The 26,023-nt window shown below is 49.4% G+C and overlaps 1 protein-coding gene across 8 annotated transcripts in view; it reads left to right on the top strand.

Annotated features, from left to right (window-relative positions):
- COL11A2 (collagen type XI alpha 2 chain) overlaps nt 1–26,023 on the top strand; it is a 348,341-nt gene that overhangs the window by 301,948 nt on the left and 20,370 nt on the right. For all 8 annotated transcript variants that reach the window (XM_085619742.1, XM_085619662.1, XM_085619350.1 and 5 more), the window contains 3 exons: nt 6,283–6,390; nt 8,731–8,784; nt 14,458–14,511. In XM_085619742.1, the coding sequence (XP_085475868.1) occupies nt 6,283–6,390; nt 8,731–8,784; nt 14,458–14,511 (216 nt within the window). The remainder of the gene's footprint in view (nt 1–6,282; nt 6,391–8,730; nt 8,785–14,457; nt 14,512–26,023) is intronic.

The following is a 26,023-nucleotide window of genomic DNA, read 5'->3' as shown; positions in this document are numbered from 1 at the left end:
TACCAGTGCCAGGAACCAGATCTCTTCTGCAGCAGACAGGTAACACCTACCAGTGTCAGGAACCAGATCTCCAAGCAGCTGACAGTTAACGCCTACCAGTGTCAGGAACCAGGTCTCTCAGCAGCAGACAGGTAACACCTACCATTGTCAGGAGCCAGATCTCTCAGCAACAGACAGGTAACACCTACTAGTGTCACAAGCCAGATCTTTCAGCAGCACTGAGGTAACACCTACCAGTGTCAGGAGCCAGATATCTCCTGCAGCCGACAGGTCACACTTACCATTGTCACTGGAAGCAGGTCTCTCAGCAGCAGACAGTTAACACCTACCAGTGTCAGAAACCAGATCTCTCAGCAGCTGACAGGTTATTCTTACCAGTGTCGGGAGCCCGATCTTTCAGCAGCAGACAGGTAACACCTCTTAGTGTCATGAACCAGATCTCTCAGAAGCAGACAGGCAACACCTACCTGTGTCAGGAACCAGATCTCTTAGCAGCAGACAGCTAACACCTACCAATGTCAGGAACCAGACCTCTCACCAACAGACAGGTAACGCCAACCAGTGGCAGAAGCCAGATCTCCCCTGCAGCAGACAAGTAACACCTACCTGTGTCAGAAACCAGATCTCTCAGCAGCAGACAGATAACACCTACCAGTGACAGGAACCACATCTCCCAGCAGCAGACAGGTAACACCTACCAGTGACAAGAGCTAGATCTCCCAGCAGCAGACAGGTAACACCTACCAGTGACAAGAGCCAGATCTCTCAGAAGCAGACAGGCAACACCTACCTGTGTCAGGAACCAGATCTCTCAGCAGCAGACAGATAACACCTACCAGTGACAAGAGCCAGATCTCTCAGAGGCAGACAGGCAACACCTACCTGTATCAGGAACAGGATCTCTCAGTAGCAGGCAGATAACACCTACCAGTGACAAGAGCCAGATCTCTCAGCAGCAGACAGGTTATTCTTACCAGTGTCGGGAGCCATATTTCTTAGCAGCAGACAGGTAAGAGCTACCAGTGTCAGGAACCAGATCTCCCATCAGCAGACAAATAACACCTGCCAGTGTCAGGAACCAGATCTCTCAGCAGCAGAAAAGGTAATACCTACCAGGGACAAGAGCCAGATCTCTCAGCAGCAGACAGCTAACACCTACCAGTGTCAGGAACCAGATCTCTCAGCAGCAGACAGGTAACACCTACCCATGCCAGGATCCAGATCTCTCCTGCTGCAGACAGGTAACACCTACCAGTGTCAGGAACCAGATCTCTCCTGCTGCAGACAGTTAACACCTACCAGTGTCAGGAACCAAATCTCTTCTGCAGCAGACAGGTAACACCTACCAGTGTCAGGAACCAGATCTCTTCTGCAGCAGAAAGATAACACCTACCAGTGTCAGGAACCAGATCTCCAAGCAGCTGACAGTTAACACCTACCAGTGTCAGGAGCCAGATCTATTCTGCAGCAGACAGGTAACACCTACCTGTGACAAGAGCCAGATCTCTCCTGCTGCAGACAGGTTATACCTACCAGTGTCAGGAACCAGATCTCTCACCAGCAGACAGGTAACACATACCAGTGTCAGGAGGCAGATCTCTACGCAGCAAACGGGTAACACCTACCAGTGTCAGGAACCAGATCTCTCAGTTGCAGACATGTTTTACCTACCAGTGTCAGGAGCCAGATCTCTCAGCAGCTGACAGGTAACAACTACTAGTGTCAGGAGCCAGATCTCTACGCAGCAGACAGGTAAAACCTACCTGTGTCAGAAACCAGATCTCTCAGAAGCAGACAGGCAACTCTACCTGTGTCAGGAACCATATCTCTCAGCAGCAGACAGATAACACCTACCAGTGACAAGAGCCAGATCTCTCAGCAGCAGACAGGCAACACTTACCTGTATCAGGAACCAGATATCTTCTGCAGCAGACAGTTAACACCTACCAGTGCCAGGAACCAGATCTCTTCTGCAGCAGACAGGTAACACCTACCAGTGTGAGGAACCAGATCTCTCCTGCTGCAGACAGTTAACACCTACCAGTGCCAGGAACCAGATCTCTTCTGCAGCAGACAGGTAACACCTACCAGTGTCAGGAACCAGATCTCCAAGCAGCTGACAGTTAACGCCTACCAGTGTCAGGAACCAGATCTATTCTGCAGCAGACAGGTAACTCCTAACAGTGACAAAAGCCAGATCTCTCCTGCTGCAGACAGGTTATACCTACCAGTGTCAGGAACCAGATCTCTCAGCAGCAGACAGATAACACCTACCAGTGACAAGAGGCAGATCTCTCAGAAGCAGACAGGCAACACTTACCTGTATCAGGAACCAGATATCTTCTGCAGCAGACAGTTAACACCTGCCAGTGACAAGGGCCAGATCTCTCCTGCAGCAGACAGGTAACACCTACCAGTGTCAGGAACCAGATCTCCCCTGCTGCAGACAGTTAACACCTACCAGTGTCAGGAACCAGATCACTTCTGCAGCAGACAGGTAACACCTACCAGTGTCAGGAACCAGATCTCCAAGCAGCTGACAGTTAACACCTACCAGTGTCAGGAACCAGATCTATTCTGCAGCAGACAGGTAACACCTACCAGTGACAAGAGCCAGATCTCTCCTGCTGCAGGCAGGTTATACCTGCCAGTGTCAGGAACCAGATCTCTCAGCAGCAGACAGGTAACAACTACTACTGTCAGGAGCCAGATCTCTATGCAGCAGACAGGTAACACCTACCAGTGTCAGGAGCCAGATCTCTCCGTTGCAGACAAGTTATACCTACCAGTGTCAGGAGCCAGATCTCTCAGCAGCAGACAGGTAACAACTACTAGTGTCAGGAGCCAGATCTCTATGCAGCAGACAGGTAACACCTACCAGTGTCAGGAGCCAGATCTCTACGCAGCAGACGGGTAACTCATACTAGTGTCAGAAGCCAGATCTCTACACAGCTGACAGGTAACACCTACCAGTGGCGGGAGCCAGATCTTTCCTGCTACAGACAGGTAACACCTACCAGTGTCAGAAGCCAGCTCTCTCAGCAGCTGACAGTTAACACCTACCACTGTCAGGAACCAGATTTCTTCTGCAGCAGACAGGTAACACCTACCAGTGACAAGAGCCAGATCTTGCCTGTTGCAGACAGGTAACACCTACTAGTGTCAGAAGACAGATCTCTACGCAGCAGACAGGTAACACCTACCAGTGACAAGTGCCAGATCTTTCAGCAGCAGACAGATAAGACCTCCTTATGTCAGGAACCAGATCTCTCTATTGCAGACAGGTTATACCTACCAGTGTCAGGAGCCAGATCTCCCAGCAGCAGACAGGTAACACCTACTAGTGTCAGTATCCAGAATTCTACGCAGCAGACAGATAACACCTACCAGTGTCAGGAGCCTGATCTCTCCTGCTACAGACAGGTAACACCTATCAGTGTCAGGAGCCAGATCTCTCCTGATACATACAGGTAACACCTATCAGTGTCAGGAGCCAGATTTCTCCTGCATCAGACAGGTAACACCCATCAGTGTCAGGAGCCAGATCTCCTACTGCAGACAGGTAACACCTACCAGTGTCAGAAGCCAGATCTCTTCTGCTACAGACAGGTAACACCCATCAGTGTCAGGAGCCAGATCTCTCCTGCTGCAGACAGTTAACACCTACCAGTGTCAGGAACCAGATCTCTCCTGCTGCAGACAGTTAACACCTACCAGTGTCAGGAACCAGATCTTTTCTGCAGCAGTTAGGTAACACCTATCAGTGTCAGGAGCCAGATCTCTCCTGCATCAGACAGGCAGCACCTACCAGTGTCAGGAACCAGATCTCTCTGCAACAGACAGGTAACACCTACCAGTGTAAGGAGTTGTCATGGCTTTTGTTTAGAGGTAACCTTGTTGTAACTTTGGCCTCCTGTGTTGGTTCCATTTTGAGTTGTCACCTATCTCCTATATTCAGGTTTATCAGAAGTTGATGTCGGCCGCCCATGTTGACTTTCATATTGTGCTGACCTCAGTTTTTAATGTGAAAGTTCATCTTGTTTTGAGTTCAGCCCATCATATTGAGGGTCATGTTCATTTGGTTTCCAGTATTAAGGGTTTTCTAGATGTCTAGACAGAGTATCGTGGTGAGATTTATTTGGAGTTGATGTTATTTGTCAGAGTTGAGGTCTCACTTGTCTTGCGATATTAAGTTCCATGCTGAGTTTTTGCTTATTGAGCACAAATAGGTTTTTGTGTTGACATTGAACTCCCAAAATTGAAGTGCATCTTGAGTTTACTGTGTCTGCAATGTTTAGGGTGAACTTGCTTTTACTTCAGCCTCCCATCTTGAGCCTCCCATCTTGAGACCTCAGCCTCATATGTTGAAACACATGTTTATCAGATCTCAGCCTCCAAGGCTAAGGCTTATCCTGATGACATGATCTCAATTACCTTCTGTCTTGGGGATAGTTGTGATTTGGCCTCCTACGTTGATATTCTTCAGGCTTGTTGTTTGTTGATTTATCTTCCTGAGGTAGTCTTGTGTGGATCTCAGCCTCGCAGTTTTAGCTACGTCTTGTGCTGAAGTCTGCTTCCTATATTGAGTTTCATCAGAAGTTGAGCTCAGCCTCCCATGTTGATGCCCATGTCTTGTTCATCGCAGTCCTCGTGATGAGCTTTTCCTTTTATTGACCTCAGTCTCTGTTATTGATAGATTTGGCTTCCGTTTCCCATGCAGACGTTCATTTTGAGTTGACCCCAGTCCTCAATATTGATAGATGATGTCCGTTTCCCCTGCTGAAGGTCACCTTGCGATGACCCATAGTCTACATTACTGATAGAGGGGACTCGGCCTCCCACGTGGCTCCCAGATTCTACTTAGCTTCCATTGTTGTAGCTCACATTGAGTTATCCTTCCAGGTTGATCTTCACCTGGAGTTGACCTTGTTCTCTTATGTGGGGTGCAGGTTATTATGGTCTCTCACGCAGTGTCATGTTGAGTTAGACTGTGTACAGCCCTGTTGAGCTAGCTTTTATGTTGACCTCTGTGTCCTGAGTCAAGTTGATATTGAAGCGATCTTTCCCTCCTATTGTGAGTTTCATCAGGTGTTTACACTAGCCTCCCGTGTGGTAGATCTTCTTGTGTTGACCTCAGCCCAGTGTAATGTTCATGTCCCATTGGCCACTCATGATGAGGCTCATTATGAGTCATGCTCAGATTTGCTTTTATGTTTATCACCAGTTGACTCTGAACAGGGACCAAACTGTAACCTATATCGGTCCCTAATTCTTGTACTTGCTCTGGTTCCTGCATACTCAGTTTCTTTATGGGGTCTTTCGTTAGGTGATTGGGCTTGAGAAACAAGGAGCTGACTGAGAAGTAAAGATTAAACAGAGAGTGAACCTGATAAAACATTGGATGTATCTGGGATTCTGGTGGACGTTTCTGTGTTCTCCATCACCACTACCAATCGATGTTAATGGAGGCCTAATGGTTCATGGCGAGAGATATTGGTTTCTGCTCCCTCGGTGGCCTCAGGCTATCATTGTGTGTCTGGATATTGCTAGGATCTCTTCTGATAAACATCTGTAGGTAGGAGCTTCCCCATTGCAGCCTTGTCACTAGGGTTCGGTGCCGGACTATGGGCCCCCATCTACTCTCCTTTGACATTTTAGCGGCTGTGGATTAGCACGAGTAATATTCATATTTCTGCAGCAGCAGTAGATTAATGCCAGTCATAACTGAGGTCTGCTTTGTAAACATGTAGATTCACCAATGAGCTCATATTGGACCAGTAAGGCTTTCATCTCTAATGTGACATTGCTTGGTGTCTACGTCATCAGCTGCCCTCTACTTGTTGAGGCCTTGGGCCCGGATACTGCGCTGAACATAGCTGCGCTGAACTGACGCTAGATTTATTATCTATCGTGCCTCATTCTGCCATAGTTTAATAAATATGTTTATATCTGGTTAAAGGAGTTTGCTGCAGTTAATTCCCCATTAATATGTCTTGTAATACAGTTATGTAGGAATGCTGAGCTCCCCAGTCTAGACTCATCCTTTATACCACAAAGTCCATCTCTCTGTTACTCAGACTAAGACATCTTCTCCAACCCCTGAGCAGCCATCTTTACTTGTTTTATTGACAAGATATGAAAGAAAATAACTCAACAGCTCATGATTTTAACTCGGGGAAGAGGGGCAGTCCTTTTCTATACCTTCAACCCACACCAGTGACTTCAGAAACAGTACCACATCACCAAATTTCAGCTAATGTGTTTTCCCTTCTGTGTTCACAGGGCGAGTCTGGTGCCGCAGGTGGTCCTGGTAAGACCGGCCCAGTTGGTCCTCAGGGTCCTCCCGGAAAGCAAGGAACGGAAGGTCTACGAGGCATCCCCGGTCCTGTGGTGAGTTTTAAGAAGAGCATAAAGACCAAGAAGTAGGGCGTATGCACCTCAATAAACGAGGCTGGGATGCACCTTTGATGTCTGAAGCCACATATCTCAAAGTATGCTGGACCTTTCGGCTGTGATGGCATATATGATGCCTACATAAAGGGAAACATGGTAAAAAATAGTTCATTAGGATTTTAATCTGGTGGCTCAGACCTGTGTTTCTAGCGAAGCATTGTCTCAGTATTTCAGACACGCCATGGACTGATTTGTTTGACGTGAGGTTCACAGTTGGTTAGTATTGTGGTTGGGTGCAGAGATGGCCCCGAGTGGGGCTGAACTTTGGCAGGTGAGTATAAACACTTGAGTGAGTCGGGCCACAACCCAGAACAATGTGTCTTGCGCAAACGAGCTCTCACTGTATGGAAACCATCCTTTTGGTGATAGCATTTACCAATGCTCAGATCTAAGAGGTCTGGTTGGTGGTTGGGTATTCATAGCTCAGTTCTATAGACCACCCATCCTTCGACTAAACACCACCCAAGATCCGTAGGCATCTGAAAATTCTGTTGTTCATTATCTGTCTCCCATTGTCCTTTTGATTCCACCATCTCATGCGCAATTGGCCTGGATTAACTCATTGAAGCGAAGTGATTCAGAGCAAGCACTACGTAAGTCATCTCAGTCTCTGACTCACTCGTTAGGTGAGAGCAGCATGGGATTAGAATTAAAAAGAGGGTTTAAGCTGTATAACAAAGCACAACCTAACATAGCAGCATAACTTGTATTTCTAAAGCACATGCTCACTCTGTGGGGCATCTTGGTGCTCAATAACAGATGTTTATGGTTAACTAACTCCATGGTACCTCAGAAGGATGATAGGCTGAGGAGACATGCCAGGATTTGAAACTGGGACCATGAGGTAAACGAAAGCTTCCTGCTTTGAATTTGCTAGTTCTGTTTGGCAAAGAAACATTGATGGTCAACGACTGTCAGGACAACAGATTAATAATGAAAACATCATAAGTTGAGGATTAGTCGGTCTTTGGAGGAGGTTGAGATGGAGCATTGGTACAATTGACATGAGACGATAAATAATGGAACTTCCTGTGGCAGTCAGCAGCGCGTTAGTGGGGAAGGACTTCAGAAGGTTGGTGGGGGCGGTATTTGGTCAAGAAGCAGCACTGCTGTAATTGGACTTTATATGTCAGTGGTTGGAAGCAGGTGAAGAAGGAGGTGGTGCACTGGTGCAGTGCGAGGTGGGAGTTAGTTCATCCTTAGAGAGGGTGGTGCACTGGTGCAATGCACTTTAGAAGAAGTGGGTAGGTCTGTCCCCGGTAGTGGTGCATCCTTGGCAGGGTGGTGAGGTGCAGGAGGTGGGAGTTAATTCATCCTTAGAGAAGGTGGTGCAGTGCATTTTAGAAGAAGTGGGTAGGTCTGTCCCCTGTAGTAGTGCATCCTTGGCAGAGTGGTGGGGTGCAGGAGATGGGAGTTAGTTCAACCTTAGAGAAGGTGGTGCACTGCACTTTACAAGAAGTGGGTAGGTCTGTCCCCTGTAGTAGTGCATCCTTGGCAGAGTGGTGGGGTGCAGGAGATGGGAGTTAGTTCAACCTTAGAGAAGGTGGTGCACTGCACTTTACAAGAAGTGGGTAGATCTGACCCCGGTAGTGGTGCATCCTTGGCAGAGTGGAAGGCTGTAGAATGTGGGAGAAGGTTCATCTTTACAGAAGGTATTACACTTTATAAGAATTGGGTAGACCTGCCCTCGGAGGAGGTGCAGTATTTTCAGAATGTTCTGTAGAAGGTGGGAGCCTGCGTGGAAGAGGAGGTGGAAACCCTTTGAACTCTAATTTAAAAGGAGGCTAGGTCACTACTCAGAGGAGGAGGTGGAGCGTAGGTTGGGGCTGATGGAAGTGGAATGGTATTGGAATCGATTTCGGAAGCAATGGTCGGCCCGCCTTCAAGGAAGAAGTGCTTGTGTGCAGTGGAGTTTAAAAGATTGTGAATGAGAATGGGAGTAGAGTGGGCCAGTCGTAGGTAGAATGGTCCCTGGGAGGCAGGATGGGAGCTGGTGGAATATGACAGGGGTGAAAATGGAAATTCCCAACCTCGCTGGCTGGTTGCATTTCAAGCTGAGAAAGTGGGAGTAATGCAGGCGAGGGGCTCATTTGTTGGTCTTTAGAGGCGTTTATTTGTGCCTTCTGTACAGCAGTGGCCGCCCCTCACTGTCCGATCAGGGGCAGCAAGGGCCCCAGTGCCTACCCTCAGACTAGCTGGATGAGGTGACAGTGCTCAGCGTGCATTCTCAGACATTTGACATTTTACACTTTTCTCTCTTTCTCTTCCCATGTGCAGGGACAGCAAGGACAGCCTGGTGCCACCGGTCAGGCAGGACCACCTGGTCCAGTGGTAAGTACCCACTCGCTAGAAGAAAACTGCTCCCAGAAGTCTGAATAGTGTCTGATGATGCCCTAAGGTGTGTTTCAGCATCTGTGCTCAGAGCTTCTGGTGTCTGTTGTTGCCTTGGGTGTGTTTCGTAATCTGCCCTTAGATGTCCTTGTGTCTGACGATGCCTTAAGGTGTGTTTAAGCATCTGTCCTTAGAGCTTCTGGTGTCTGTTGTTGCCTTGGGTGTGTTTCGTCATCTGTCCTCAGAGCTTCTGATGTCTGTTGTTGCCTTGGGTGTGTTTAAGCGTCTGTCCTTAGAGCTTCTGGTGTCTGTTGTTTCCTTAGGTGTGTTTCGTCATCTGTCCTCAGAGCTTCTGATGTCTGTTGTTGCCTTGGGTGTGTATTAACATCTGTGCTCAGAGCTTCTGGTGTCTGTTGTTGCTTTGGGTGTGTTTCGTCATCTGTCCTCAGAGCTTCTGATATCTGTTGTTGCCTTGGGTGTGTTTTAGCATCTGTGCTCAGAGCTTCTGGTGTCTGTTGTGGCCTTGGGTGTGTTTTAACATCTGTGCTTTGAGCTTCTGGTGTCTGTTTTTGCCTTGGGTGTGTTTCTTCATGTGTCCTCAGAGCTTCTGATGTCTGTTGTTGCCTTGGGTGTGTTTCAGCATCTGTCCTCAGAGCTTCTGGTATCTGTTGTTGCCTTGGGTGTGTTTCGGCATCTGCCCTCAGATGTCCTGGTGTCGGACGCTGCCTCTCAGGTGTATTTTGGCATCTGCCTTCAGATGTCATGGTGTCTAACGCTTCCTCTCAGGTGTGTTTCTTTTTTTTTCTTTTTCTTTTTTTGTTTGCCAATGATTAGGTAATGCACAGTACAGTCAAATACATCAAAGCAGTATCAATACCGCATACCACCAATATCAAAACATTATATCACAGATAAGGTAATTAAACAAGGAGCACATAAAAAATAAATACCGAGATACATTCTAGAACCTCACCATGTTAAGTATCCTAGAGTTTCCAGGAGATTATCTAAAGCCAAGACCCCCATATTGTATTACATTTAACGACTGAACGTATGCCTCTTGACTTAGCCAATGCCTGTTCCATATCATATGTCTGTCGGACTAAATGCCACCAATCCATCACATTTGGAGGCTTTGGCGATATCCATTCTCGAGCAATGATCAGCCTTGCAGAGACTAGCAAAATAGTTAATAGACCGCTACTTTTAGATCCAATGTTATTAAGGCCCAGCATAATTTCGCCAACTGCCAGGGGTATTTCTAACCCCAATTTCTGATAGATGATATTCTGAACATCCTGCCAAAATGTTTTTAGCTCAAAGCACGTTACAAACATATGTTTGATATCTGCCTTATACATATCACACCTTGGGCACTTCATCCTATCTGTAATTATATTGTTAACCGCCCACTTGGCTATCCTCTCAGGTGTGTAATAGAGGAGACAGATCGTCCGATGTTGATGCAATCTCAGGTGTGTTTCAGCGTCGGTCCTCAGAGCTTCTGGTGTCTGTTGTTGCCTTGGGTGTGTTTCAGCATGTGTCATCAGAGCTTCTGGTGTCTGTTGTTGCCTTGGGTGTGTTTCAGCATGTGCCCTCAGAGCTTCTGGTGTCTGTTGTTGCCTTGGGTGTGTTTCAGCATGTGCCCTCAGAGCTTCTGGTGTCTGTTGTTGCCTTGGGTGTGTTTCAGCATGTGCCCTCAGAGCTTCTGGTGTCTGTTGTTGCCTTGGGTGTGTTTCAGCATGTGTCATCAGAGCTTCTGGTGTCTGTTGTTGCCTTGGGTGTGTTTCAGCATGTGCCCTCAGAGCTTCTGGTGTCTGTTGTTGCCTTGGGTGTGTTTCAGCATGTGCCCTCAGAGCTTCTGGTGTCTGTTGTTGCCTTGGGTGTGTTTCAGCATGTGTCATCAGAGCTTCTGGTGTCTGTTGTTGCCTTGAGTGTGTTTCAGCATGTGCCCTCGGAGCTTCTGGTGTCTGTTTTTGCCTTGGGTGTATTTCAGCATCTGTGCTCAGAGATTCTGGTGTCTGTTGTTGCCTTGGGTGTGTTTTGGTATCTATCCTCAGATGTCCTGGTATCTGACGCTGCCCCTCAGGTGTTCCAGCAGCTTCCTTCATTGTTTCCGATGTCAGTTTTTGCCTTGGGTGTGTTTTAGCATTTGTGCTCAGAGCTTCTAATATCTGATGCCGCTCCTCAGGTGTGTTTCAGCATCTGTCCTCAGAGCTTCTGGTGTCTGTTGTTGCCTTGGGTGTGTTTTAGCATCTGTGCTCAGAGCTTCTGGTGTCTGTTGTTGCCTTAGGTGTGTTTTAGCATCTGTGCTCTGAGCTTCTTGTATCTGTTGTTGCCTTGGTTGTGTTTCAGCATCTGTGCTCAGAGCCTCTGGTGACTGGTATTGCCTTGGGTGTGTTTCAGCATCTGCGCTCAGAGCTTCTGGTATCTGTTATTGCCTTGGGTGTGTTTCAGCATCTGCGCTCAGAGCTCCTGGTATCTGTTATTGCCTTGGGTGTGTTTTAGCATCTATTCCCAAAGCTTCTGGTGTCTGGTGTTGCCTTGGGAGTGTTCAGCATCTGTGTTCAGCCCCTCTGGTGTCTGTTATTGCCTTGAGTGTGTTTTAGCATCTGTTCTCAGACCAGGTATCTGTTGTCGCCTTGGATGTGTTTCAGCATCTGCCCTTAGTGCGTCTAGTCTCTGTTTGTGTCTTGGGTGTATTTTAGCATCTCTGCTGAGAGCTTCTGGTGTCTGTTGTTGCCTTGAGTGTGTTTTAACATCTGCCCTCAGTGTGTCTAGTCTCTGTTTGTGCCTTGGGTGTATTTTAGCATCTCTGCTCAGAGCTTCTGGTGTCTGTTGTTGCCTTGAGTGTGTTTTAACATCTGTCCTCAGAGCTTCTGATATCTGTTGTTGCCTTGGGTGTGTTTTAGCATCTGTGCTCAGAGCTTCTGGTGTCTGTTGTGGCCTTGGGTGTGTTTTAACATCTGTGCTTTGAGCTTCTGGTGTCTGTTTTTGCCTTGGGTGTGTTTCTTCATGTGTCCTCAGAGCTTCTGATGTCTGTTGTTGCCTTGGGTGTGTTTCAGCATCTGTCCTCAGAGCTTCTGGTATCTGTTGTTGCCTTGGGTGTGTTTCGGCATCTGCCCTCAGATGTCCTGGTGTCGGACGCTGCCTCTCAGGTGTATTTTGGCATCTGCCTTCAGATGTCATGGTGTCTAACGCTTCCTCTCAGGTGTGTTTCTTTTTTTTTCTTTTTCTTTTTTTGTTTGCCAATGATTAGGTAATGCACAGTACAGTCAAATACATCAAAGCAGTATCAATACCGCATACCACCAATATCAAAACATTATATCACAGATAAGGTAATTAAACAAGGAGCACATAAAAAATAAATACCGAGATACATTCTAGAACCTCACCATGTTAAGTATCCTAGAGTTTCCAGGAGATTATCTAAAGCCAAGACCCCCATATTGTATTACATTTAACGACTGAACGTATGCCTCTTGACTTAGCCAATGCCTGTTCCATATCATATGTCTGTCGGACTAAATGCCACCAATCCATCACATTTGGAGGCTTTGGCGATATCCATTCTCGAGCAATGATCAGCCTTGCAGAGACTAGCAAAATAGTTAATAGACCGCTACTTTTAGATCCAATGTTATTAAGGCCCAGCATAATTTCGCCAACTGCCAGGGGTATTTCTAACCCCAATTTCTGATAGATGATATTCTGAACATCCTGCCAAAATGTTTTTAGCTCAAAGCACGTTACAAACATATGTTTGATATCTGCCTTATACATATCACACCTTGGGCACTTCATCCTATCTGTAATTATATTGTTAACCGCCCACTTGGCTATCCTCTCAGGTGTGTAATAGAGGAGACAGATCGTCCGATGTTGATGCAATCTCAGGTGTGTTTCAGCGTCGGTCCTCAGAGCTTCTGGTGTCTGTTGTTGCCTTGGGTGTGTTTCAGCATGTGTCATCAGAGCTTCTGGTGTCTGTTGTTGCCTTGGGTGTGTTTCAGCATGTGCCCTCAGAGCTTCTGGTGTCTGTTGTTGCCTTGGGTGTGTTTCAGCATGTGCCCTCAGAGCTTCTGGTGTCTGTTGTTGCCTTGGGTGTGTTTCAGCATGTGCCCTCAGAGCTTCTGGTGTCTGTTGTTGCCTTGGGTGTGTTTCAGCATGTGTCATCAGAGCTTCTGGTGTCTGTTGTTGCCTTGGGTGTGTTTCAGCATGTGCCCTCAGAGCTTCTGGTGTCTGTTGTTGCCTTGGGTGTGTTTCAGCATGTGCCCTCAGAGCTTCTGGTGTCTGTTGTTGCCTTGGGTGTGTTTCAGCATGTGTCATCAGAGCTTCTGGTGTCTGTTGTTGCCTTGAGTGTGTTTCAGCATGTGCCCTCGGAGCTTCTGGTGTCTGTTTTTGCCTTGGGTGTATTTCAGCATCTGTGCTCAGAGATTCTGGTGTCTGTTGTTGCCTTGGGTGTGTTTTGGTATCTATCCTCAGATGTCCTGGTATCTGACGCTGCCCCTCAGGTGTTCCAGCAGCTTCCTTCATTGTTTCCGATGTCAGTTTTTGCCTTGGGTGTGTTTTAGCATTTGTGCTCAGAGCTTCTAATATCTGATGCCGCTCCTCAGGTGTGTTTCAGCATCTGTCCTCAGAGCTTCTGGTGTCTGTTGTTGCCTTGGGTGTGTTTTAGCATCTGTGCTCAGAGCTTCTGGTGTCTGTTGTTGCCTTAGGTGTGTTTTAGCATCTGTGCTCTGAGCTTCTTGTATCTGTTGTTGCCTTGGTTGTGTTTCAGCATCTGTGCTCAGAGCCTCTGGTGACTGGTATTGCCTTGGGTGTGTTTCAGCATCTGCGCTCAGAGCTTCTGGTATCTGTTATTGCCTTGGGTGTGTTTCAGCATCTGCGCTCAGAGCTCCTGGTATCTGTTATTGCCTTGGGTGTGTTTTAGCATCTATTCCCAAAGCTTCTGGTGTCTGGTGTTGCCTTGGGAGTGTTCAGCATCTGTGTTCAGCCCCTCTGGTGTCTGTTATTGCCTTGAGTGTGTTTTAGCATCTGTTCTCAGACCAGGTATCTGTTGTCGCCTTGGATGTGTTTCAGCATCTGCCCTTAGTGCGTCTAGTCTCTGTTTGTGTCTTGGGTGTATTTTAGCATCTCTGCTGAGAGCTTCTGGTGTCTGTTGTTGCCTTGAGTGTGTTTTAACATCTGCCCTCAGTGTGTCTAGTCTCTGTTTGTGCCTTGGGTGTATTTTAGCATCTCTGCTCAGAGCTTCTGGTGTCTGTTGTTGCCTTGAGTGTGTTTTAACATCTGTCCTCAGAGCTTCTGGTGTCTGTTGTTGCCTTCGGTGTGTTTTGGTATCCATCCTCAGATCTCCTGGTGTCTAACACTGCCCCTCAGGTGTGTTTCAGCTTCTGTGCACAGAGCCTCTGGTGTCTGTTGTTGGCCTGGGTCTGTTTCCTCATCTATCCGCAGCTCTCCTGGTGTCTGACACTGTCCCTCAGGTGTGTCTCAGCACCTGCTACCCGAAATGCTGTTGTCTGATTCTGCTCCCCTTTGTGTCTCAGTGCTGCCCAGATGTGTGTCTCTGTTCTCACTGTAGCTCAGAGCTGTTACCCCTCAGACCAAGTGTTACCCTCTAACAGCTCCTGCTTGTGCCCAGGTGCCCTCTAACCCTCTGTTTCTTTTGTACAGGGTCCCTCCGGCCTTCCTGGACTAAAGGGAGATTCTGGTTCGAAGGGAGAGAAGGTAAGAGCAGTTCCATCTGGGGGTGAAGGGGGGTTGATATTGCGTGCCCCGGGATGGGAACACAGAGAGCGGCACACCATAGCTCAGTCCTGCACACTGCCACTGAACACTGACCCCCCACGGCTTAGGTTTCTCCATGTATGACTTGTTAGTCCCCAGAAGCAGAGATTGGCCAGGCTCCGTCAGGAGGAGTAACATTCCCAACACCTTCCAATATATCTGTATGGCCATGCCCGGGGGGGGCCAGCGGACGATGCCAGGATTTGGGTTGGCCACACAGGCCGGGCACACTCATCACACAGGTGTTGTGCTTCGCTACCCTTCTAGGTGTTTGCTGTGCTCACTTATCGCACAGGTGTTGTGCTTCACTCCCCCCTCTAGGAGTTGGCTGAGCACACTCCTCGCACAGGTGTTGTGCTCCCCCCCAGTTGTTGGCTGTGCTCACTCATCGTACAGGTGTTTTTCTTCGCTCCCCCTTCTAGGCGTTGGCTGTGCACACTCATTGCACAGGTGTTGCGCTTCGCTCCCCCTTCTAGGCGTTGGCTGTGCACACTCATTGCATAGGTGTTGTGCTTTGCTCCCCCTCTAAGCATTGACTGTGCACACTCATTGCATAGGTGTTGTGCTTTGCTCCCCCACTAGGCGTTGGCTGTGCACACTCATTGCACAGGTGTGGTGCTTTGCTTCCCCTCTAGGCGTTGGCTGTGATCACTCATCGCATAGGTGATGTGCTTCGCTACCCATCTAGGCGTTGGCTATGCTCACTCATTGCATAGGTTTTGTGCTTCGCTTCCCCTTCTAGGAGTTGGATGTGCACACTCATTGCACAGGTGTTGTGCTTTGCTCCCCCTTCTAGGAGTTGGATGTGCACACTCATTGCATAGGTGTGGTACTTCGCTTCCCCTTCTAGGAGTTGGCTGTGCACACTCATTGCATAGGTGTTGTGCTTCGCTCCCCCTTCTAGGCATTGGCTGTGCTCACTCATCGCACAGGTGTTGTGTTTCGCTCCCCCTCTAGGCGTTGGCTGTGCACACTCATCACACAGGTGTTGTGCTTCGCTACCCTTCTAGGCGTTGGATGTGCACACTCATCACCCAAGTGTTGTGCTTCGCTCCCCTTTCTAGGCGTTGGCTGTGCGTACTCATCGCACAGGTGTTGTGCTTCGTACCCCCTTCTAGGCGTTGGCTGTGCGCACTCATAGCATAGGTGTTGTGCTTCGCTCCCCCTTCTAGGTGTTGGCTGTGCACACTCATCGCACAGGTGTTGTGCTTCGCTCCCCCTTCTAGGCGTTGGCTGTGCTCACTCATCGCACAGGTGTTGTGCTTCGCTCCCCCTTCTAGGCGTTGGCTGTGCACACTCATCGCACAGGTGTTGTGCTTCGCTCCCCCTTCTAGGTGTTGGCTGTGCGCACTCATCGCATAGATGTTGTGCTTCGTCTCCCCTTCTAGGCATTGGCTGTGCGCACTCATAGCATAGGTGTTGTGCTTCGCTCCCCCTTCTAGGCGTTGGCTGGGCTCACTCATCGCACAGGTGTTGTGCTTCGCTCCCCCTTCTAGGCATTGGCTGTGCTCACTCATCGCACAGGTGTTGTGCTTCGCTCCCCCTTCTAGGCGTTGGCTGTGCACACTCATCGCACAGGTTTTGTGCTTCGCTCCCCCTTTAGGCGTTGGCTGTGCACACTCATCGCACAGGTGTTGTGCTTCGCTACCCTTCTAGGCGTTGGATGTGCACACTCATTGCACAGGTGTTGGGCTTCGCTCCCCCTTCTAGGAGTTGGCTGTGCGCACTCACCGCACAGGTGTTGTGCTTCGCTACCCTTTTAGGCGTTGGATGTGCACACTCATTGCACAGGTGTTGGGCTTCGCTCCCCCTTCTAGGCGTTGGATGTGCACACTCATCGCACAGGTGTTGTGCTCCGCTCCCCTTCTAAGCGTTGGATGTGCACACTCATCGCACAGGTGTTGTGCTTTGCTCTCCTTGCAGTAGCTGGCTGGGCAGGCATGTCGACGGTGTTACGCTTTGTTCTCTCTTGCAGGGATTAGTCCGGCACACTCATTGCACAGGTATTGTGCTCTCCCTTGCAGGCATTAGCCCGGCACACACTTTTCACAGGTATTGTGCTCTCCCTTGCAGGCATTAGCCCGGCACACTCATTGCACATGTATTGTGCTCTCCCTTGCAGGCATTAGCCCGGCACACACATTGCACAGGTATTGTGTTCTCCCTTGCAGGCATTAGCCCGGCACACACTTTGCACAGGTATTGTGCTATCCCTTGCAGGCATTAGACTGGCACACTCATTGCACAGGTGTCACACTCTCCCTTCCAAGCATTAACCTGTCACACTCATCACACAGGTGTAGCGCTCTCCCTTCCGAGCATTAACCTGTCACACTCATCACACAGGTGTAGCGCTCTCCCTTCCGAGCATTAACCTGTCACACTCATCACACAGGTGTCGCGCTCTCCTTTCCAAGCAATAACCTGTCACACTCATCACACAGGTGTCGCGCTCTCCCTTCCAAGCATTAACCTGTCACACTCATTGCACAGGGCTTGCACTCTCCCTTCCAAGCAATAACCTGGCACATTCATCACAGAGGTGTCGCGCTCTCCCTTCCAAGCATTAACCTGGCACACTCATCACACAGGTGTCGCGCTCTCCCTTCCAAGCATTAACCTGGCACACTCATCACACAGGTGTCGCGCTCTCCCTTCCAAGCATTAACCTGTCACACTCATCACACAGGTGTCGCGCTCTCTCTTCCAAGCATTAACCTGTCACACTCATCACACAGATGTCGGGCTCTACCTTCCGAGCATTAACCTGTCACACTCATTGCACAGGTGATGCACTCTCCCTCCCTTCCAAGCATTAACCTGTCACACTCATCACACAGGTGTCGCTCTCTCCCTTCCAAGCATTAACCTGTCACACTCATTGCACAGGTGTCGCGCTCTCCCTTCCAAGCATTAACCTGTCACACTCATCACACAGGTGTCGCGCTCTCCCTTCCGAGCATTAACCTGTCACACTCATCACACAGGTGTCGCGCTCTCCCTTCCAAGCATTAACCTGTCACACTCATCACACAGGTGTCGCGCTCTCCCTTCCAAGCATTAACCTGTCACACTCATTGCCCAGGTGTTGCACTCTCCCTCCCTTCCATGCATTAAGCGGTCACACTCTTTGCACAGGTGTCACGCTCTCCCTCCCAGGCATCAGCCTGTCACACTCATCACACAGATGTTGCGCTCTCCCTTCCAAGCATTAACCTGTCACACTCATCACACAGGTGTCACGCTCTCTCTTCCAAGCATTAACCTGTCACACTCATCACACAGGTGTCGCGCTCTCTCTTCCAAGCATTAACCTGTCACACTCATTGCACAGGTGTTGCACTCTCCCTCCCTTCCATGCATTAAGCGGTCACACTCTTTGCACAGGTGTCATGCTCTCCCTCCCAGGCATCATCAGCCTGGCACACTCATCACACAGGTGTCGCGCTCTCCCTTCCAAGCATTAACCTGGCACACTCGTCGCACAGGTGACGCGCTCTCCCTTGCAGGCATTAGCATGGCACTGTCATCGCACAGGTGTTGCACTTTCCATTGCAGGAATTAGCCTGGCACTCTCATTTTATAGCTGTCGTGCTCTTGCTTCCTGGCATTAGCCTGGCACACTCGTCGCACAGGTGTTGTCTCCCTTTCCAGGCCTCACCCTTGCACACTCATCCCTCAGGTGTTGGACTCCCCATCCCAGGCACTCGTCTGGCAGGTCACAGACTTTGCTTTTACTTCCTGACCAGAACCAGGACTGACACACTCACCTGATAGAGGCCTTGAATGATTTGTTCCAGGCAGCCAATGAGCCGTGAAATCCAGGATGAATTTAAGCCTTCTCTGACCTGTAAGGGGAACAAGAACACACTGGCCCACGACTGGTCCGAGGATGCCAGGAGTTACTGGACCCATCAGAATTATGGTTTGGCAGGAACACTGCTGTGCAGTGGTAGACCACCAGAGATTTCACTGGCTTCATGCAGGAGAAGTCTCTGGGTGAATACTAGAAAAAAAAGCAGAAACGTCCCCCTTTTAAAGTTTCTGAGACACCAAGTAACAGTAAATCCAGAGGGTGACATTAGAAGGTATTTTAATGGGCCACTCGGGATAAGGCCTATCATGCCCTGTTGGATAGATAGGAGTTGTTCACAGTGAGGACTGTCTTGTCAAGTCCTAACGCATGTGACATCATTGATGCTCTAGCCAATGGCAGGTTCCAAAGAGCGAACTTGTGGATATCACCTTGATGTACAGGAAGGTGTATGTCACCTAAGACGCGTCTTAGGCTTTGGCCTCTGCTGAAGGGTCGTGATGATGCGTGCAGACATCACCTTGATGGACAAGGCGTAGGTCACGTAAGATGCGTCTTATGCTTCAGCCTCGCCTGGAGGTTGAGATGATGCAGTCATCACTTCGATGGACAAGACAGTGTAGGTCGTGTAAGACCTGTCCCAGGCTTCAACCTCGCCTGGAGGTTTCAATGATATGGTCATCACCTCAATAGACAAGAAGGTGTCAGACACAAAAGATGCATCTCAAGCTTTGGCCTCGTCTGGAGGTTGAAGAAGGTGTAGGTCACGTAAGACGCGTCTCAGGCTTCAGTCTCACTCGGAGGTTGTGATGATTCAGACATCACCTTGATGGACAAGAAGGTGTAGGTCATCTAAGATGTGTCTCCAGCTTAGACATTGTCTGAAGATTTCGATAATATGGACATCACCTCGATGCACAAAAAGGTGTAGGTCACGTAAGATGCATCACAGTTTTCGGCCTCGCCTGAAGGTTGAGATGATTCGGACAGCACCTCGATGGACAGAAAGGTGTAAGTCATCTAAAATGTGTCTCCTACTTCGACCTCGCCTGGAGTTTGCGATGATATGGACATCACCTTGATGGACAAAAAAGGTGCATGTCATGTAAGACGCGTCAAAGGCTTTGGCCTCATCTGGAGGTTGTAATGATATGGTCATCACCTCAATGGGCAGGAAGGTGTATGTCATGCGAGACGTGTCTCAGGTTTCAGCCTTGCCTGGAGTTTCCGATGATGCAGAAATCACCTCGATGGACATGAAGTGTAGCTCAGGTAAGACACGTCTCAGACTTCAGCCTCGTCTGGGGGTTGTGATAATGCAAAAATATCCTCAATGGACAAGCTGTAGGTCTCGTAAGACGCTTCTCATGCTTCGACGTCGCCTGGAGGTTGCGATAATGCAAGCGGACACAAGGTGTATGTCACGTAAGACACATCTCAGACTTCGACCTCGTCCGGAGGTTGTGAAGATGGTGTCATCACCTCGATAGACGAGACAGTGTAGGTCACATAAGATGTGTCTCAGGCTTCGACCTCGCATGGAGGTTGCGATGATGGGGACGTCACCTCGACGGACAAGTAGGTGCAGGTCACGTAAGATGTGTTTCAGGCTTCAGATTTGCCTGGAGGTTGCGATGATGTGGACGTCATCTCCATGAACAAAAAGGTGTAGGTTACGTAAGACGTGTTTCAGGCTTTGGCTTCGCCTAGAGGTTGCGATAATGCGGAAATCACCTCGATGGACAAGAAGGTATAGGCCATGTAAGATGCGTCCTAGGCTTTGGTCTCACCTGGAGTTGCGATGATGGGGACATCACCCCAATGGGCAGGACGGTGGTGGTCATCTAAGACGCGTCTCAGGCTTCAGCATCGCCTGGAGGTTGCGATGAGGGGACATCACCTCAATGGACAAGAAGGTGTAGGTCATGTAAGACATGCTCCAGCTTCGACCTCTCCTGGAGGTTGCAATGATGCGTGCAGACATCACCTTGATGGACAAGAAGGTGTAGGCCACACAAGATGCGCTTCAGCTTCAACGCCCCTTGGAGGTTGCGATGATGCAGACATCATCTTGATGGACTTGAAGGTGTAGACCATGTAAGATGCATCTACGGCCTTGCCTGGAGGTTGCGATAATGTGGAAATCACCTCGATGGACAGGAAGCTGTAGGCCATTAAAAACGCGTCACAGGCTTTGGCCTTGCCAGAAGGTTGCAATGATAGGTCATCACCTCAATGGACAAGACACTGTAGGTCACATAAAACGTGTCTCAGGCTTCGACCTGTCCTGGAGGTTGTGATGATAGGTCATCACCTCGATGGACAAAATGCTGTAGGTCACATAAGAGGCGTCTCAGGCTTTAGCATCGCCTGGAGTTTGCGATGATGTGAACATCACCTCGATGGACAAGAAGGTGTAGACCATGTAAGTCGCATCTCAGGCTTCGACCTCGCCCGGAGGTTGCGATGATGCAGACATCCCCTCGATGCAGAAGACGGTGTAGGCCACGTAAGACATATCCCCTGCTTCGACCTAGCCTGGAGGTTGTGATGATGCACACAGACATCACCTCGATGGACAAGAAGGTGTAGGCCATGTAAGTCGTGTCTCAGGCTTCAACGTCGCCTGGAGTTTGCAATGATGGGGACATCACCTCAATAGACAAGAAGGTATAGGTCACGTAAGGCTCGTCTGAGGCTTCAGCATCGCCTGGAGGTTGCGATGATGACAACATCACCTCGATGGAGAAGAAGGTGTAGGCCATGTAAGTTGCGTCTCAGGCTTCGACCTCGCCTAGAGGTTGCGATGATGCGGATATCACCTCGATGGACAAGAAGGTGTAGGTTATGTAAGACGTGTCTCCAGCTTTGACCTCACCTGGAGGTTGCGATGATGCGGACATCTCGATGCAGAAGATGGTGTAGGTCACGTAAGACGTATCTCCTGCTGTGACCCCACCTGGAGGCATACAGAAGTTTTCTAGCCTCCAGCGGAGGCCGGAAGTGTTCATAAGGGGGCACTCCAGGGGTGTGTGTAGGAGTGAGAGCTGGAGATGAGGTGGTCACTTTCCCGCCTGCGCCACAGGCCCGGCTCCAGGAATTTTTATTTGGGTGGGCCATGGGCTCATTCGGGTGGGCCACTGCGGGCCCAATTTGTCACTTCTGGAGGTAGCCTACAAGCCCTAGATTACATCATATGTACTTGCAAACAGGCAGCATGATACAACGGATTGCTTCTGTGTGTACACAGAGCATGTGGAGAGTTATTTGAAAGTAATAATAATAATAATAATACAGAAGCTTATAAAGCGCGACAGCTACCCCGAACAGGGGCGTCCCAGCGCTAAAAACATCAGGCAATAGCACAGGCAAAGAAAGGTCGAACAGCCACTCCTGTTATATTAGTCTGACTTGAATAGCCAGGTCTTCAAGGCTTTCCGGAAATCAAGTTCTGTGTTAGCCAGGCGAAGGTGACCTGGCAGGGAGTTCCACAATGTGGCAGCTCTAACCGAGAAGGTTCTACCACCCAGGCGGGCCTTCCTAAAGTGGAAAGAGTGGAGCAGGTTTTGGGCGTTAGAACGCAGTGCGCGGGACTGTTTGGTGGGGCGTAGTCTGTCTTTCAGATAGCTCGGGCACCTGCCACTTAGAGCCCTGTAGGTCAAGGTCATAGCCTTAAAAATGATTCTCTTCTCCACTGGCAACCAGTGGAGTTTCAGAAGATGCGGAGAGACATGGTCTCGAAAAGGCAAGCGACAGACCAGTCTCGCAGCCGCATTCTGTACTATTTGGAGTTGATGGATCGCATATTTAGGAAGGCCAAGGTACAAAGCATTTGCATAGTCTAGCCTCGAGGTGACTGTTGCATGAACTACCGTTTTACCAAGACCAAGGTTTGGACCTAACTGCATACCCTTGAATTCCAGCTGGCCACGCAGTAAGAGCAATGTCTGGATATAACTGCAAACCCTTGAATTCCAGCAGGCCTGGCTTCAACACAAGTACTTGAATGCTAAGCATATTATAAAGCGTTTAAGATTAAGGAAGTCCCTATTACTAAACGAAAGCCTTGACACCAGTGCCTCTCATCGCTCCAAAGCACCTCCCCCTCATGACCTCCTCCTCGGATTCCCTCATTGCCATCCTCCAACAGTGCCCTTCATCTCTCCATAGCATCTTCCCCTTATGACCTCCTCCTCAGACTCCCACCCTACCACCCTCCACCAGGACAGCTCATCGCTCCAAAGCCCCTCCCTGAAATGATCTCGTCCTCGGATTTCCGCACTGCCTCTCTCCACCAGTGCCCCTCATCGCTCCATAGCCCCTTCCTCATGACCTCCTCCTCAGACTCCCTCCCTACTTCCCTCCACCTGTGCCCCTCATCACTCCAAAGCCCCTCCCCCATGACCTCCTCCTCAGACTCCCTCACAAACAACCCCCAGCAGTGCCCCTCATCGCTCCATAGCCCCTCCCCATGATCTCCTCCTCAGATTCCCTCATTGCCACCCTCCACCAGAGCCCCTCCTCCCATGATGTCCCCCTCGGATTCCCTCATTGCCACCCTCCAACAGTGCCCATCATCTCTCCGAAGCCCCTCTCTCGTATGCATTTTATTTGTTGTATAGCGCTACTCGTAGTGTAGGGTGTCACAGTACTTTACATCACGCACACATTATGCAGAGACAATGAATCATACAAGTATGTAAATCAGCCTATAGGGAATGTCACATAAGCCAATGAGGATTACAAGGTGTAGGAATTACATGTCATCCATACTGCTGGGCGATATGTTTTAAGAGGGTTAGGTCTGGAGAAGCACAAACACAGGATTTAAAGCATACCCAAATGGTTGGGGGGTTGGCTTTACTGATTAGAATGCCCAAACAAACTCTTTATTGCAACATTAGAATTATGAAAGACTGGGAAAATTCGAACTAACTAGCACTACAAAAAAAAATCTAATTATAAAATTCTGGTTTGTATGCAGGTCTTTGATGACAGTCCATAGGTCACTGTCCTCTGTTAGGATTGTAACTTCTGAACTGCAAGTAATCAAAGGATCTCTGTGACAAAGGCAGTTACCCACTGAGCTATCCACATTAACTACAGTTTATCTGCATTTAAAAACTACAAACAGACAAAAGATTGCTCTCAAGCAGGATCATTAATCCCCAGAGTTATCTGGACATTTTAATAGTTGTCGTGCCTCCTTGGCAGAACAAGTCATGATAATGATACAAACGAATTAAACAAATGATTTAAATAAAATATACACAGCACACAAAGTATGTGTCTTGCTCACAGATTTAAAAAAAACACAACAATAGCCACACATTCTCTTACTTGCTCCTTACGAACTATGTCCCAGCCCTATCTGAAAAACAGCTCAATGGGTCAGGAAGGTCAGGTAAATGAACCCGCATAACAAACTCCTCTTCACCAGCGCTGAAAAGAATGAACTACCCAGGCAGCAGGACGTACACAAATCCAGTGCCAAGGAAAGGATTTGTCCCCTTCGCCATGCCCCTATTGTACCTGCACTTCGAGTGGGCGGGGACACAGCCCACATTTCTAATGGGAGATGCAGATGCGTGATTGGGGGTGCGAGCCCAGGCCCAATCACGGAACTCTTAAAGAAAGAAGGAAAATAACGTTCAGAGAACGTTTTAAATTGCAGTGGCCATTTTCTGTTGGCCTTGCTGATGTCACTGCCAGGGTTCATGTTTGGGTGGGCCAGGCTCATGTTTGGGTGGGCCTGGCCCACCTGGCCAACCCTCTAGAACCGGGCCTGCTGCGCCATGTAAGGATGGCTTCCTCAGAAGTGTCCCCGCGGGCTCTGTAATGCTGCTGGGCGTCGGCCCTGGTGCAGTTGGGCGTCGCTGCTGTCGTACTGTAGTGACCAGCCCGTTGCTTCTTGAGAGAGGGGCCCCAGGTCCTTACACGAGCCCCGGGCTCAGATACCAGGCCTGCTGGCCCCTTCCCAGCTCCTCACCCTGACCTACAGTCCGCAGAGATGTGGCCTTGAGCAGCACTCCTGACGCGTCAGCCACGGGGCACATGTCTACGTCATGGGTTCCAATTTTAACGAAATAAAAAAAATATTACGTGGTCGCGCAGCGCTCTCGCGTTCGGGAGTTTCCTGAAAATGTGAAAGAGCTCTTTTTCCGAGTTGGCGCTTCCTGGCGTTCGTTCATATAAGAGACACTCTTCACGGCCCAGCCCCGGTGGCGCATTCGGGGCACAGCGCTGCGGGCACGGCGCCCGCGCCTTCGAGGCACGCTCCTTGGCTGCGGCGTGCGCTCAGGCACGGGTGAGGCAGGGAGGGGGCCCTGGCAGGCGGTTTCCACTTCTTGCACTGACAGCCTGTGAGCAGAACCGCATGAACCCGCGTTTAATGTGGTCAGGAATAGACCGGCGGTGTGAGGGCGTGGTGTCTAGACGCCCCTGATGAAAGGAGGGCTGTGTGACGGGCCTGCCGGGCCCCGGTGAAGCGTATATCCAGAGCAGGCCCGGCTGAGGGGGAGGCCAGCTCTAGAGAAGCTGGAGCACCCAGAGTGCAGGTGGAAACAGTTCCAGTAAAATCTCTTCCCTTGTGGAAAAGTAAGCTCGCCCCCGTCAGGAATGCAACCTGTGACTAGTAGCTATGTTAACTACTTACGTATAGCGCCTTCAGCTATTAGCATGACGTCGCGGCGCTTTCTTGAACTGGGTTCGCTTATCGTACAAGTGTGCGGTTTACAATGGTTGACTGCGTGTGGTTAGTAGAGATGTGGGGCCGGATGCACGCTGTTTTTAGCTGTCGCAAATAGGGTCGTTTGTGATCCTTAAAACGGCTGTCAGCGTGCAGCAGCCTTATTTTGTGAGTGGGTATCAGGAAGGGGCCTGCCAGGGGCTTCCCTTCCTAATAGCCAGTCGCAGGGGGGTGTATAAATGTTTTATGCCCGGAATGTGGTCGCAAAAACCATCATATTTCACTGACTCAGTGAAGGAGGTGCTAACCCATCTGCAAACAGGAGGGGGTCCCCAAGGGGCCCCTTCCGCTTTTTGAATGTGGGCGCCACCATTTTTAGGAGCAGACAGTGGTCCCACTGTCCAATGCCTACTCTTAAAAAATGAAAAGTTAGCTAGTCATTTTTATTTTTGAAATGCAGCCCGTTTTCCTTTATTTAAAAAGCAATCACATGGTGGGTTGCTGACCCCAGCAGGCCACCATCCCTGTGAGTGCCGGCCATTCCCAATGGGTCCAATTGCAACCTGCCTCATGAATATTGATGAGGCAGGACATTTGCGACCCCATTGGGAATCGCTGAATGTGTCTGAGACACGTTAGTATGTTTAATGTTGCGAGTCTCTAATTGCAAGTCGCAAAAAATCTCAATTAGAGACGCGCAAAATGAAATGGTCGTGCATCTTGCCCTTGGTTCTTAAAGCCTACTCGGCTAACCTTTCTCGTTGGTTAGTGTGAAGCTGAGAAGACTTCGATGCATATGAAGACGTTCGCGGTGTGTCACGGTTGTGGCAGAGGGCACTGGTCTTCAGCTGTCCGCCCTCCACCCTGTTTAGTTATAGTTAGGACCACGTTCCCGTAGGAAATTGGTTTTTGTGTTTGCCTTTAACTTTAGTGCCATTTAATAAATCTTT

The sequence above is a fragment of the Triturus cristatus genome, chromosome 1_1 (assembly GCF_964204655.1).
Source record: "Triturus cristatus chromosome 1_1, aTriCri1.1, whole genome shotgun sequence".
In the NCBI taxonomy this organism is placed as follows: Eukaryota; Metazoa; Chordata; class Amphibia; order Caudata; family Salamandridae; genus Triturus; species Triturus cristatus.
This window is presented reverse-complemented; position numbering and strand designations above follow the sequence as displayed.